Genomic DNA, 15,887 nt, shown 5'->3' with positions numbered 1-15,887 from the left:
GGGCCCTCTTCCATCTATCAGCTGGGGTCATGTGACATTTGTGTGTTCCTAAGTCAGCGTGAGACAGGCGCGCACACACACACACACACACACACGGACAAAGAGTAGGAATGCTCATTAGCCTTAATGATGTCATTAAGGACCATGCATACCACACATGAACATGTACATTCTGAATATATATAAGAGACACTTCAGAGTATACATGATTTTCACTAACGACATATAGGACAACCGTAAACTTCTATTAGATAAGAAACAAATCACAATGAAGAGAAAAAGATTTTGAACCTTATTTCATCTCTTTTCTCTTCTCCCCTCCACTCTCTCGCTCTTTACCTGTCTCTCCCTCGTTTCTCTCTGCAGCACCAGTGTTTGCAGGGCGTTGTGTGTCCCATATCTGCAGCATCCACAGCTTACTGTGGCGCCTGTGACCTCGATCCATCTATGACCACCTGCACATGGGTCCTGTCTGCGCACACACACCCTGACACACCGTACACAACACACCCACCTTTCCTCAACACCACACATGAAACTCTCACTACGGGCCTCTCTACACCAACAAACAGAAGTGAGAACACTTACAAAATGGCAGACACATACAGTTACACACACACTGAGAACCTGCAATTTGAGGGAGCCCTGTGTCCATCGCACGAGGAGGTGATGTACAGCGGGGATGCCAACAGATACACATATACAGGTATGAGTACATTCAGTGGAAAAACCGACTGATATTTAGAAGAATTACTTCTTGATTTACCATCTCCTGTTTACCTGTTTAATGATCTATCTTTAAAAAAAACATACTAGTATCCTTCAGTGTCTCCTGTCGAGGTCATCAAGCGCTGACTGATCAATCAAGTTTTTCAGCCTCCTTTTACCATCTCAGCTCTTCACTCTACATTTTAGTTTCTTGCATGTCAATTAGTGATCTGAACAGTTCAGAAGTATTGTAACCTCATAATCTTGCCTCTAGTGTCAGCATGCCTCTGTATACCTTAATTATTTGAGTTGTAAACATCATTCATTTTGTATTTGCATCCCATCACCCAAACTGTGACTACGCTGGAAATTAGGACGCTCTCTTCAGTCCTCTGAGCCATTAATATGAAGAAGAGCTAATGCAGAATAACGCCATCTGTGAAACACGCTGCTCGTAGAAATTTTAAGCCTGCGGAAACCAATTCTGCATTTACTCTAAATGTGTCAGCCGCAGCAATCAACGGGCTTCAGAGACAGATGCCCTTCCACACACTCACACAAACACACAGACACACACACCAAGGCAGCTGTTGCGGCACATAGATAGCTGTAACGTGGTGACGCTCGCCGTGCTGTACACTTGTGTGTCATTAAAACTTAGAGATGGGCGTTTAAATGCCATTTTAACATTCTCTACTATTTATCAGCCCAAAGGGAGTTGAAGTGTATGTGTGTGTGTGTCGGTGTATGTGGGCGTGTGTGTTCGGATTTTCAGTCTGTCCACACATTATTTATCTGGGTAGTTATGTCTGTTTAATCAAGACTAATTGTGGTTGTGGATGTGATGCGTGTGTGTATGGGTGGTTGTGCACTAATAATTACTTGTGTTTCATGTGTGTTAGTGTCCAGTTAGTTGCTATTTAAGTGTGCCTCTGTAGTGAGTGTGGTTCTGTCTATCGGTTTCTTTTGCTTTGCTTTGTGTGTGTGTGTGTGTGTGTGTGTGTGTGTGTGTGTGTGTGTGTGTGCGTGTGTGTGTGTGTCTGTGTGTGTGTGTGTGTGCGTGCGTGTGTGTGGGGCATGGGGCGGTTAGGATAAGAGTTTCTAGGCAATGCTGTGACACCATCTGGGCAGAGGCACATAAAGCTGTCGCCACCCACCATACACCAGATGTTTCTCATGCACACATACTCACACACACACACACACACACACAGTCACACAGGCAGGGTATCATGCTATACTCTCTGGGGAAAAAAATGCACAGTAGCTCACACACAGATACCTCCACATCTGCAGTAAGTTGCTATAAATATATACTGTATTGTCCACACCCAGTTGACATGTATACGCCGTTTTTAGGCATGTGTCAATGCACACACATCGAGAGTTTTCTTTACATTGATGTTTTTTCTAACTTAGTTTTCAGAGTAGTAAAGACAAGGCAGTTAAAACGAGTCCACATTTTGAGCAGCAGTCCCTTAACACTCAACAAAAACAATGCACATGTGTGTATGACTGTGCGCAGGTGCATCTCTATGTACTGTATATATGCTCCTTGTACACCACACCAGAAGGGTTATACAGTACATTTGGTATATTTTGTGCTTAAATTGGCAATACAACTTCCAGTGCTCACATTTAAAACAGGGAACTTTTGTTAACATATTCTCAAAAATGTTTAAAAACATATCTGCAATATGCATTTTTTGGCTGTGAGAACACTAGGGACACAGAAGGGAAACAGAACGCTAGGAACAAAGGTAAGCAGGACGTAAAAAGTGACAAAAGGTCACAAAAGGATATGACGACAAAATAAAACAGGAAATTAACAAACCAAAAAACCCAAAGCATGACAACAAGTGTTGCAGTGTTGAAAAATGAATTCACCAATGTCTAAAATCTGTTGATCATTTTCTTGCACCCATAGTCTATTAACATCTCTGCTCCTCTTCTTCTGTCCCTCCTACCTTCCTTACTCTCTACTAGACTCAGACCTGGAGCCCTTCACCACTTACGAGTACAGAGTGAGGGGATGGAACAGCTTTGGACGAGGCTCCAGTCGTGTTACGACAGTGACCACCAGCGAGGACAAACCATGGGGGGTGGCACCGCCCCGCTGGAGCCGCTTAAGTGAAAGAGATGACATCATCCAGCTGCAATGGCAACCACCTGCCAGGCCTAATGGTTTGTATCACTAAAGATCCCTTTCTCTGTAGATGTTTTTCAAGATGTCCTTTACAGTAACTTAATATTGACAAGCCCCTTTTCTTCTTTATTAGGTGACATCACCCACTACGTTATACTGCGGGATGGACAAGAGCGTTACCGTGGGGAGGAAAACAGTTTCACTGATGTGGGTGGGATCAGGCCTTTCCAGGAATATAGTTACCAGCTGAGGGTCTGTAACCGGGCTGGTTGTACTGACAGCACACAGGTGAGACTGTTCATTCAGTAGTCTTTGGGTCATTTTGTCTCGTCAAAGTCAAATTTTCTATGTTATATCATTGTGTTCTGGAGCTCATTAATAGCTTATAGCTTAACATTATGCTGACCTGTCCCACAATAAAAGACAAATGTAACATGACAAATATAATGAGTCTGCATCAGTATTAAAATCTTACTGAAATGTTTAGCAGTCTGATGTTCAGGGGGTTGTGGGGTTTGCAAATGCATAGAGCAGGTCTAGCATGTCTATTCTTAAAGCTTAAAATCTCACCAGCAGCAATTGACACTTGTAATGCTCCATTGGCTTGTTGTAGTTATTGTTCAAAAATACATTAAAATATCACACTGACTGCACCTTCACTCGTAAAGGAAAGATCAGTTCTCACAGTTTCCAAAACTGTACTCTGCTGTAGCACCCCATTTGATAAAGACATTATCCCCCTGTATGATTATCTAATGGCCGCTCTAAAGATGGACTGAGCTTCACTGAACTAAGCACCACTTTACGCTGTAGTTCAGTTCACTCCTTTAAATTAGGATGAAGACTTAAAGTTGTGTTGGTGTGTGTGTGCATGAGTGTGTGACAGAGAGAGAGTGAAATCAGAGAGAACAATGTTTGAGAGAAGATTCTTATGTTTGTGTATTTCTCATTGCTCTGCCTCATGATCTAACTTATTAATACATTTGCACTTATAGTTGACAGTGTGTTTGAGCTGCTTTTGCTTCTTGGACTCATCTCTTATTCTCCTACGCACCTCTGTGAAGTGTGCAAAGATCACCATTCCTGTTTTGTTCTGTCAAGGAGAAATTGCCTGTACATGCAAACCCCTGTTTCACATCCGGTAAATCACAACAACCACCTTGCAGCGTTGGTCCTCTGCAGTTGGCCGCTCATCTGATCCATTGTTTAGCCGTTGGCATTTCAGCAAAAGGACCTTTTACGCTCTTGTAAAAACCCTCCTCAGATACTGATTTCTGAACATTGTTTACATCGATTTTCAGGTGCTCAGTTGTTCTGCAAATGATGTTTTAAAAAAAAATCTAAACTTGTGTCTGACCTTTGTTGCTAAGAAATGACTGTGTGGGATGTTCCCACACTGTGTGAACTCTGTACTGTTCCCATGTCGGAACAAGTTTTTATTTAGCCGTGTTTCCGCTCCCGCCCTGTATGCGAGGCACTGGATTTGCTGAGTCTACCTGATATTTTGTGATAGCGTCCATAATAGCTTCACACAGAACTCCCCCTGCTATCTCTCTGGCTGTAGCCGAGCTGATATCACCACAACAATTAATTTCTCCGGCTTAGGGGTGATGAAAGCTCACGTTGAAAACTGTCTTTCTGGCTTTTTTTTTTTTTCAACACTAATTTAACATCTCATTATTTTGATGAGCACATTCTTACGTAAAGACGAAGTATGTAGATGTGTCACTGCAAGGAGGGAGGGAGGCGGAGGTACAGTTGGTTGAACTGGTTGTAAAGGGTTGATAGGTAAATAGGTGATGGATGGATTATGGAATATATTAAATGGATGCTAGGAATAATTTTGGCCTTGATAAAATAGGACTGGATGGATGTAGGACAGAGATAAAGGAGGAGGAAGGAGTAGTAAATAGTTTGAGAGATGAAATGAGAGTTTTACCACATTTATCGGGATAGTTTGTGTTTTAAGCACACATTTTTTAAATTGTTGTAACTATTTCACGGTAATACCATGTGCTGATTTGTGAATATTATTGCCATTTGTCAGACTTGCATCAGTGACATTCGTCCGTCTGTCTCCCATACCCTTAAAGCCAATGCATATGAGGGGGTATACCCATGATAAGTAGCCAGCAGTCTGTGATTATGTTCACATTATTGTTGTAACTTTTTAGCAGCAAGAATAGCCAGATCCATTCAAAGGGTGCAGCCCAGGTAAAGTGGGTGAACCCTGAGAGAACCGTCATATAGTTACAGCCATGCCTGCAGAGCACAGAGACATGCAATAATCGCCTGACGGCAGCTTCTTCTTCATTATTGGGGGACAGAGAAGAACTTGAACATGACTATTGGTGAGACTGAGAATTAACTGAGCTCTATATTATTTATTTGTTTTTTGGGGGGGGGGTTTGCTTTTCTTTCTGTCTTCCCCCCTCAACAAGTCAACATGCCAGTGTGCTAGAATGAATTACTGAAACATGAATATTGATAGCAGCACTGTTATTACAGGTCTGACAAAACAGGAACTGGTACCAATTTACCACCCAAGTTCCACCAGATCTGCGTTCAGTCTGTCTCAGTACTGATACTTTTCACTCTAGTCTATGTGTGTAATTCCAGTGGCTCAGCTGCATATATACTCGGTTGCAGCTCCGGCAGTCCAGACCCTTCCGCAGCAGATACACAAGGTTTCTGTCTTTGCTGGATGCTGGAGCACGGCGAATCAATACAGCCAAATTCAGCACAGAGCAGACAGGAAGTCTGACACCGAAACAGCATCACAACATGCGGCTAATTTTCAGAATGAAAAAAGTCCTCCCTTCTTCCAATCCTTCGGTTGGGAACACTAACCTTTTGTCTGTTGTTGTGTTTATAAAACGCACATGTATAATTGCCATTGCTCGTGATTCTGTAATTACCACTTGAACTCCTCTGTCTTGTCACTCCGACTGTCTGGCAGTGTTTCACTCAAAACGCAGCAGGTGGGTGTTGACGGACGTGGGAGCATGGAGCAAAACTGTTCCACAACATGCATCAAACCAATTGAACTCAGGAGTTAGAACCAGGCCTCAGTATCCATCCCTAGGCATGTGGTCTTTGTCCACGAAAGCTTTCAGGTTGGTGTTAGTATACACATCTAAAATGTGCATTTTATATAATAAAGGATAAAGAATAAAGGATGATGCGCAGGATTCAGCAGCTTGACCTCTTATAGCAAAATCATTTCTCCTCCAAGATCAACCCGGCTAGAAACTTGCACTTATCTGGAAACTACATGACCAACAGGAGAACTCTGTGTACATGCATATACCCTCCCAAAGCCTTACACAGTTACACTACAAACTCAATCTCTGTCTCCCATGTTCTTTCTGTCTGCCTTCCTCTCTCACACACACACATACATATGTTCACACAAATCAGCACACACACTCCCAGCAGAAGGTGGAAAGGGAGTGAGTTGGATTAGTTTGTACACCAGTGAAAATTGGCCAAACAGTCCCAATTATGGGATAACTTGGGCTAACCTAATACACCATCGCAATTACCTGGCATCAGCCCCCTCACACACACACATAAACACACAGGCACAGACAAACCAACACAGGCACACACAATGCACACCTGCTGTGACAACAGAAGGTGCTGATCTAATATGGTTGGTCACTTAGAGAGGGAGGAAGAGCGATTGGTCCTCCTCTGTCTCTGAATCCTTCTGTCCTGTTCTCTCTGCTCTCTGTCTCCTGTCATTCCCCTGATCTCAATGCCACACTCTTCTTTTCTTTCTTAACCTCTCTCATCCTCACACCTTCCCACTGTCCAAACACCAGTTTCTCTTCTACAACAGCTGTCATCTGGTGCCCAACTCCCCCCGCCCCTTCTCTCCTTTTCTTTACATCTATCACAATCTCATTTCCCACCAAGTTTCCATTCCTTTATAATGAATACAGAAATAAAGAATATTATAGTGAGGCATCCTTTCATGAGCAGCTTTTTAAGTTGTGCACAAAAGCAAAGTTTATGCACACTTACGTACAGTCGGTGGTGATAGCTTTTTTATTTTCTCTACATTTGAGCAAAATCTTGACGGACATCTGAGTTAACAGCACGCTGAAGCACTCACTGATGGATACTCCACTTTCCCTGCATCTTCCTTATCTTCTTCTCCTCTGCCTTCTTTGCTATTTCCTCTCTTCCGCCTCGTTGTGTTTGCGTGTGTATACCTGCACGCACCTGTGTGTGTGTGTCTATGTGTGTGCATGTGCGCGTGTGTCTCCTTAGTTGTAGTAGCAGTGTTCTAATTGCCTAGCACCGTGTGGGACAGGTGGGGGAAGTGCTAGTGACAGTCTATTAAGGCAGGATATCCCTGTTGCCATTAGCAGCAGATTGCCCTGTGATTCTGTGGTCTCCACATTCACCCAGCGTTCACAGGGGCCCACAGATACACTAGGAATTTACAATAGGATGGTCACATACAACACTGTACTAAAAAGCAATCATTTCTATAAATGTGGATTGCTTACTGATTTTTTATGTTTTCTCCTTTTGTTGCATTGATGACTTATTATGGTTAATGATATTGATTGGAACCCGCACATCTGATAATCAGATATAAACTATGCAGAAATGCTAAAGTGATCAATTAAGGCAGGTCATCTATGGTGTCATCAAAATGGGCAACACAAGAGCACGTAAGGAGAGAATGCTCAGTATTTAGATGTTTTTTCTTAGAGATTATTATGCTTCAGAAGGTGTTTGCGTTGGGTAACTTCTTGTTACTGTTTGCCTGCACTGATGTCATTTAAGCCCATGTGGTTGATTGTTAAGTTGTAAAATATCCTTTGTCTTTGTTAGTGTGTGATAACCACATTTGAGGGGTTAACGCCAAAAATCTGTGTACATGAGCTGATATACTGAGGAAGGTTTTTTACTCACTAATATCGGTATTGGCATGAGTATCAGTTGTATCTTAATCATCGCAAACATATCTGTCAGTTTTTTCAGGTATTGACATTATTCATGTTTGATTTTTTATTTATTTATTTATTTATTTATTTATTTATTTATTTTATGGTGAAATTAGGTGAAAGACAAGGTGACATGGGGGACAAGTACATCACACCACGAGGATCAACAAATACAGATAGCGGACATACAGTACAGATAACAACAAAAAGCAACATAAAGTTATTATGATATGTATAGAAATAATATAGGTGTGTGTGTGTGTGTGCGTGTCTGTGTGTGAGTGAGTGCATGCGTGGAAGTGGCTGAGAGGCAGATAGTATGGTATTATAAACATATGTAGGTATAGATAGATGATACAATAAGAATAAGTAAGTAAATAAAGTATAAATAAGAAAAGAGAAGGGGGAGGAAAGTAAAATTGAAGGAACAAAAAAAATAGATAAATGAGTTAAATAAGTAGTAATAGTATGCAACATGATATGAGATATATTGACATAGTACAGTGTCATATAATTTAACCTTATATAATGTAATTAGATGTCATGTTTGATTTTGATCATCTAATTTTATGTGAAGTAGGATTGCAACTAAAGATTATCGATTTGATCTGCAAATTACTTTCAGGAATCATTCGGTCTATAAAATGTGAAAGAAATATGTGAAAAAATTAATTCTTCAAAATTGCTAAAAAGTAATGCTGCTTGTTTGATAATTTGTGTTTTGTCTGTATTTGGCCAGAGGTTGGAGCATACAGAAGTGCTACTGTCCACATTTTCACTCTCTTTCTGTTTTATTTTTGTGGAAATAAATTAAATCACCATCAAATGTCTTTCTCTGTTGTCAACATGGTCTTTACTGCTTCAGAAAGGAGAAGCCCTGAATTTGGATGCATTTTTTTATTGGGTTGTGTTTATCATGTTAATTACATTAATAAATTATCACAGCAGAAATCCATCTGTTATCCACATTTTTTACATTCTGTAAAATATCAGAAATGTGGTATGTTTTATATTTCTTGTGTCTATGTGTGTGTGTGTGTCTAGGTGGTGGCAGTGACAGTCCAGGGCGTCCCAGAGGGCGTGCAGCCTCCAGTGGTAACAGCCTTAAGTCCCTCTTCCCTTCATGTGAGCTGGTCTGAACCAACTCGTCCAAGTGGAGTCATACAGCGGTACCACCTGAACCAAACAGGTGTCGGAACCATATTTACACACAGCGATGGGCCCGGAAATTATACTGTGACCGGTGAGATTCTCAGATTTTCAGTTGCCTCACATTTCCTTCAATGTTTTACCGTTTCTGTCATCTCATCTTACTTTTTCACCTCCTCCTGTAGCCTAATAGTTTCCCTGCCATTGTGTATCCCCTACTTGTCTGTTTCTCTTCACTTCCTCTCACTCCTTTACTTTGACATCTCTAAATCATCTCCTTTCTCCTTCTCTTCCCATCACCTGTCCTCTTCTCCTCTCCCGCCCCTCTCTACTCCTCTGCTGGTTTCTGGAAGCCATCTGATGAGTGAATTTACTCCTGATTCCCGCCACTCTCTCTCCTGGCCCCGCCCCCTTACACAAACACATGCACTTGAACACACATAGAAGAAACAAAAATAAAAGCACATTAACACACTCAAACATAGTAGGCAGGCACACATGTTCAGGCTTATATACTTAGAAACACAAATGCAAAAAACATGAATATAAGTACAACAGCACACCAGAAATAGTGTGTTAGACCCGGTGCACTCACAAAACACTCAAACTAAACACACAGACAAACAGAAGTGTTGGCTTGTCTCAGTATTGTAGATCTTCGCAGGAACGCGGTGGTGTCAGGATTGGGTGATTTGTGGGTCTTGTTTTATCCACCCTGAGGAGGAGCTGTGATGCTGGCCCTCTGCCATCAGTCACAACACACACACACTCACTTACACATGCAGACACAAACACCTGCATAAAGCATTACAAAGCAAATGTTTGTTGTCTGTATAAAAACATCATTTTGAAGACACAAATACCAGTTGAACACGGTAGACATACTTACGTACCTCTGTAATTGGAATAGCGCGTTTTAGACCTCATTTGGTTTTTATGTATTGCACATGAATTTGCAAGTATCGTGCAATGACAATCTTTCAAAGCCCAAATTCAGTGGCATTTCCCTTCACAGCTTTCCTCTCTGCTCGGTCTTGGACTCAGACCAGGCATCAGCTTTGCCAGTAGCCAATAGACTAGTCCCATGGTGCCTGTGGTTGGCTTGTATGGTCAGGAGTTGTGTGCGCACAAGCATGTGTGTTTGTATGTGTAGGCATGAGGCAAAGCAAACAATGCCAAATAGAGATGGTAATGTGCTGTAATACTGTACCAGCCCCATGTGCCAGTGTAAGCAACCAGCATGCGTGTGTGAAATTCCCCTGTCCCCCAGTGAGACGCTGGAAAACCCTGCGTATTCAGCCAAAATCACTACTGGGGCACCGTCTCTCTCTCTCCCTTTATCTTCCTCTCTCTTTCTCCCTAATTTCTCTCAGCTCTGTTTGTAACAGCACATGTTAGGGAAAAGGTTCCTGTGTTAAATGCATCGCTACGAACAACAACAAAGAAATGGATCAACTTTTCATGGTCTCTCCAGATTTGTTCAAATAGGTCATGAGCTGGTCCCAAAACAGTCCTGCAGCTCAGAACAACCCAATAAAAATGTTATTGATTGTGAATATGTGCTTAAATTTTCAGTCTTACTTATATTAGCAATTTATTTGCCGTTTATTCTTATTTTATGTAGTTATACATGAATGATATTCAATATATATTGCACATAAGCATATGTGTTGGTTTTTTGGGGATCATATTTTTTTATTTGTCTTATTTTCATCATCAAGTAATCTGTTAGTTATTTTCTTCTATCAATCTGTAAAATGACAGAAGGTGAAGGAGGAGATGGTGAAAAATGAGAATTCTGACATTTTCCTCTTAAGAAATTACTCAAAAATGTAAATTCTTCTTCTTCAAAATATCAATTTGATATTTATCAAAAAAATCGATTAATCAGCTCCACTGTATCCACTACAACGGTAAAACTAAATAAAGAAGAGACATTACCCAAACTGAGTGAGTAGAAGGTGCACAGAATGACACTCAAAGAGAGTGAAGGAGAAAAGGAAGAAGGAGTGGGTCCAATGAAAAGATGGATGGATGTATCTAAGTGTTTTCAGTGAAATATGAACAGAAATAATTGCTGTGCTACTATCTCATCCTTAATGTTTAATACGTCATTATTCATCTTCTCTGCATCTCTTGGACTGTTCTCACCACTGTGATAGACAGACGCTCAGAGAGCTCACACTCACTGATTCAAACCACAGAAACTGGAGAAATTGGCTTTTTTTTTAGCTACAAAAATGTGGTTTTAAGATTGAATCATGCTTTCAGTGCTGTAACTTGATCTGATTGAGTATATTCTATCAAAATCATTTTGGTCTGCGAGGCATTAATTTATCATGAAACATTCACTCTCGTAATGATGAATATAACAATACTTGCGCAGTATGTATACTTGTAAGTGAACATCATTTAAACTGAGAATACCTGTTGCTAAAAAATACAGTGTGTTATACGTTGTTCCACACTCTTGAAATAAGAATCCATGTAATTCAGACATTTTAGACATTTGCAGACAAATACTGTTTTATGTCTTAGAAACACATAAAGCACATCTGGAACACCACCTACATATGAATGGCACTTTATCACTTCTGCAGTGAGGCTTCAATAAGCGCTGAATCATTTCTCTGTGCTTCTGGTTCTGGCTCTTACTGTTTAAGAGTGAAAATTCCCAAAGTAAGCCGGCGCCTCTGTAATGCCAGGATCTTAAATTATATAAACAAATTCTTGACTTCTACCGTTTCCTGTTTATGAATGATTTGCCTGAGGAAAAAGCAAGAAATAGCCTCGTATTAATAGCAATTTGAGCAGTTCTGAAAAGTGACACTTCATAGAAAGAATTAAGCACTACTGTACAAAGACACCCCATGTGAATCGATATTAAGTATTGCTATCATTAGCTGGCAATGAATTATTGCCTGCAATTATATAGATTATGGCATTAATCATGTGTTTAATTGGTCTTTTGTAGGCTCATTATTAATTCAGAACAGCAGGGAATAGAGTATGTTCTTTTATTTATTAATGTGTTTCCCCGTAGTCCGTGCTCTGATTGGTCCCTACCATAGGTACAGGCATGTAGACACGGGGAGGAGAAGGTGAACGAGACAAGACAAACAGGAACTTTCCTTTTCATGCATCAGTCTTGAATATGTCTTTCATGAGAACTGTGAACATTACAGTGTGTAGAAAGAGTCCAACTAGTTTAAAAATCACTCCCGGTATCCTCGTCATGAATTCTGCCTCTAACTTAAAAGCTCTCAGGCTCGAGGTAGAGAGTGGAGCTCAGCAGGACTGTTTGCAGTAAAGAAGGACGTTCTCTGAGATGTTACAGATCCTCATGTTACCCAGTTGCCTGAATCCTCTCTCCAGTTTAGACAGCAAGTCTGTCCTGTCTTTGGTGTCTTGATAAAATAGAGGCAAAAGTAAAGAGTCCGATGACTGAAGGAAGAGGAGGTGATATAAATTGAGACAAACTGGACTGAAAAAAGAAATTACTTCAGATTTATTGGTTAAAATTGGTTAAAAACTGATCAGGATTTGATACTTTTGTGAATTACAGATTAACTTCTGTCATCCTCAGTTGAAAAATTTAGCTTTTTGAAGATTCTTCACTTTCTCTGAAATGACAAAAATTTAAATATATAAGTACTTTTTAATCATATATGAAAACATTTATACAATATTTAAAAACTGCAAACAATCTTCTTAGGTGACACATTCATACGTGCTGGATAGATGACACCATTTTCCCTCTCCGCAAATAGAATTTTTGTGTGTATGCGCGTCTTTACGTGCGTTTTCATGTGTCCGCCTGTTAACGTACACGTGTGAATATTGTACATATTTTGCAGATGGACAGTGCAATAAGTTTTACCTGCATGGTGGCTCGTGTGTGTGTGTATGTGTATGTATGTGTGTGTGTGTCTGTGTGTCTGTGTGTCTGTGTGTCTGTGTCTGTGTGAACCTGATCTCATTGTTCCATCCCAGACGGTCTCTGCATTAGGGAGCCACAGACAGGAAGTCAAACTCTTAATTATTTAGGAGAGGTGTTATCAAAGCTCTCCTCTCTCTCTCTCTCTCTCTCCCCCTCTCTCTCTTTCTCTCTCTCTCTCTCTTTCTCTCTCTCTTCTTTCCTTTTGCTTGTTCTTGATGCTTCATCTGTTCTTTCTATTTCTCATGCAAGTGAGGTAAATTCTGTTTTTCTTACTCTTTGTTTCTTTTCACTCTCTCCGACTTACGCTCCATCGTACCTCCCCTCTCGTTCTTCTCTTCCCCTTACGTTTCCATTTCAGCCTCTTTCATGTCTTTCTCGGCTGTCCTCACATTTCTTACTCCTCTTATTCTCTTGCCTGGCTCTTCCAGCTTTCTTCATCTTCTCTTTCACTTGACCATGCCTGTCTCTCTCTCTCTCTCTCTCTCGGTCTAACTCTCCCTCTCTCTGTCTATATGGTGTATCAGGTATCTGGCATGGTATTGTGGCCTGCGCCCATCATCCTATCATATTCTCTAATGCAAACAGGGAACGGCAACCTGTCAATAAAATGCCATTTTAAATCAGTTATTTTAACAGCGCCACCGCAACACACACACACAGACACACACATTAAAGAGGACTCCTCAACAACAGACTCATAAGTATTGACAGTAATCCTGTCACTTGTTTGTTCTTTTTCTCTTTCTTTGACTTTTTTGCTTAAATGTAAGCACCAACTCTTCACTCTGTTGGACTCCGTTTCTCTCTCCGTCCCGCACAAACACTCACCGGTCTCCTCTGTGTCCAGCTCTTACGATGACAGTTACAGCCTTGTCTCACTCTGCGTTAGTGAGCCGCTGGCTGCTCCCATCAAAACGCCCTCTACCCGTTTTTCACTTCCCGGTGATCACTGTTAAAATGATTGAAGCTTCCTCTGTCTTTCCATAATCAAGCACAGAGGCACACATGTGTATGCATGCGTACGAGGACATATAGGTCTGCGCACACACACACACACACACACACACATAAAAACACACACTCTCTGTTTCTGTGGCACATAGACACACAACCATGTTATACGTGGTGTCATTTCTCCAGCAGACCAACACTGCCCTCTTCAGGCTAAGTGTTAATGATAAGTTGAAACACACTAAGGAACATCAAAGGTGTGTGTGTGTGTGTGTGTGTGTGTGTGTGTGTGTGTGTGTGTGTGTGTGTGTGCGTGCGTGCGTGCGTGCGTGCGTGCGTGCGTGCGTGCGTGTGTGCGTGTGTATTTGTGTTCATTTGCACATGCACGTGTTGAATGAGAAGTATAGGTGTGTTTGTTTTGGTTTTTTATTTAGAATAGCAGGAGACAGTAGTTGGAAAATCAGGTCATGTTTTTTTCTTGTAGTTTTAAACTGTTTGCTCATTTCACAGAGGGCAGAACCAATAAGTCAACTTTCATGAGCAAATTCTTTCAGTCGGCTTTGCATCCTGACCTGAGTGTAGGCTGGTCTAAATAAGCACAAGCAACACTTTAAAGCATTTAGAATATTTAGTTTATGCACACAGATAACCCGTGAAGTTGTAACACTGCCCTCTTTCCAGTTTCCAGTTCCATTCTGACTCCTGCAGGGACACTCTGTCTCTACGTATGCAGGAAAAATGTAGTGAAAGGTTACTGCTTTATTCACCGTTGCGACGAATGACATCACTTGCAGTCTAGATATCATTTACTATGCCGGAGTGCACACACGCATATACACACGCTTAGTTGCACAGTTAAATAGTGTAACGGAGCCTTACGCTTCAACCCGAGTACTTTTGTATGGCTGGCAGATTTCCTTTATTTAACCCAAACACAGGGCAACATTGTGAGAGCATTTGCACGCACGCACACACACACACACACACACACACATTGATCAGAGGTTGGGTTAAGCGTGGCAGGCTGCAAGGCATGTTAAGCAGGCTAAGCGCAAGAATAAGACATGAGGAAACCGTGGTGAAGCTCTCCGCTGTGCATTAGAGTGTGTGTGTGTGTGTGTGTGTGTGTGTGTGTGTGTGTGTGTGTGTGTGTGTAGGTGTGTAGGTGTGTGCTTGTGTGTGTGTGTTGGTGCACATGTTCTCCACCGTCAACATAGGGTGGGTCGGACATGCATATAGCAGCTGAGACACACAGTAGGGTGTCCTTCTCTGTCTCTCAGCCTCCAAACATACACAGTGGGAGACGCCATTAGATAATTAAGATCATTGGCTTAATTATGTCGTAAAGATACAATTTCACAAAAAGAGTTACGTACATTTTTTTGGTCCGTTTTCTTTCCATTACGCTGATACGTGATGACTGTGTCATTTATTCTGTCTCACATCTGGTCCTGCACTGTCTTTTTGTCCTTCAATACTTGACATACGGAAGGAGAGCCATTAAATTATCATAAGATTTACTTTTATGTAAAACCAAAATAAACCCTATTATGCACATGGTTTTTTTTTTTTTTTTTTGTAGGTAAAACAAAAACAATTAACTGAACATTTCTGATTCATTTATCTAATGTATCATAAATCTTTACATTGTAAAATTGTATATCTTCATCTAAAAAAGTGCAGATTTAAGGCAGAAATAAGAAATTAAACACACATGCCAATGCAAAAGCCTGTGTTTGCAGTCATCCTTTTGAAATAAAGTCGTTTCCGTTCTTTCATCTTCCCTTGAATTTGATTTGTAAGCTGTTGTACGCTGTCAGCTCAGTGAATGACCATAAAACATCCGTTCAACCCTGTGACAACATTAAGGATTTGCATCCGTCCTCATCCATCCACCGTACATCAAGAGCCATGCAGGAAATATATCTGAAAAAAAAAACAGAGGTTGTCACTCACAAGGCCGTGGTTCTAACTTTGTTTTGGTACACAAAGGCTTTTTTAACAGCGTCCAGTCTTTAAATCTTACTAC

General features: G+C 41.0%; 1 protein-coding gene across 2 annotated transcripts in view; it reads left to right on the top strand.

The window, feature by feature from the left end:
• Positions 1 to 15,887, top strand: part of ush2a (Usher syndrome 2A (autosomal recessive, mild)) — a 200,278-nt gene that overhangs the window by 141,563 nt on the left and 42,828 nt on the right. For both annotated transcript variants that reach the window (XM_030415480.1, XM_030415478.1), the window contains exons 64-67: positions 367 to 706; positions 2,695 to 2,892; positions 2,988 to 3,142; positions 8,863 to 9,061. In XM_030415480.1, coding sequence (XP_030271340.1) covers positions 367 to 706; positions 2,695 to 2,892; positions 2,988 to 3,142; positions 8,863 to 9,061 — 892 coding nt within the window. The remainder of the gene's footprint in view (positions 1 to 366; positions 707 to 2,694; positions 2,893 to 2,987; positions 3,143 to 8,862; positions 9,062 to 15,887) is intronic.

The sequence above is a fragment of the Sparus aurata genome, chromosome 4 (assembly GCF_900880675.1).
Source record: "Sparus aurata chromosome 4, fSpaAur1.1, whole genome shotgun sequence".
Taxonomy (NCBI): Eukaryota; Metazoa; Chordata; class Actinopteri; order Spariformes; family Sparidae; genus Sparus; species Sparus aurata.
Note: the sequence above shows the minus strand (reverse complement) of the source record. Positions and strands in the feature narration are given on the sequence as shown.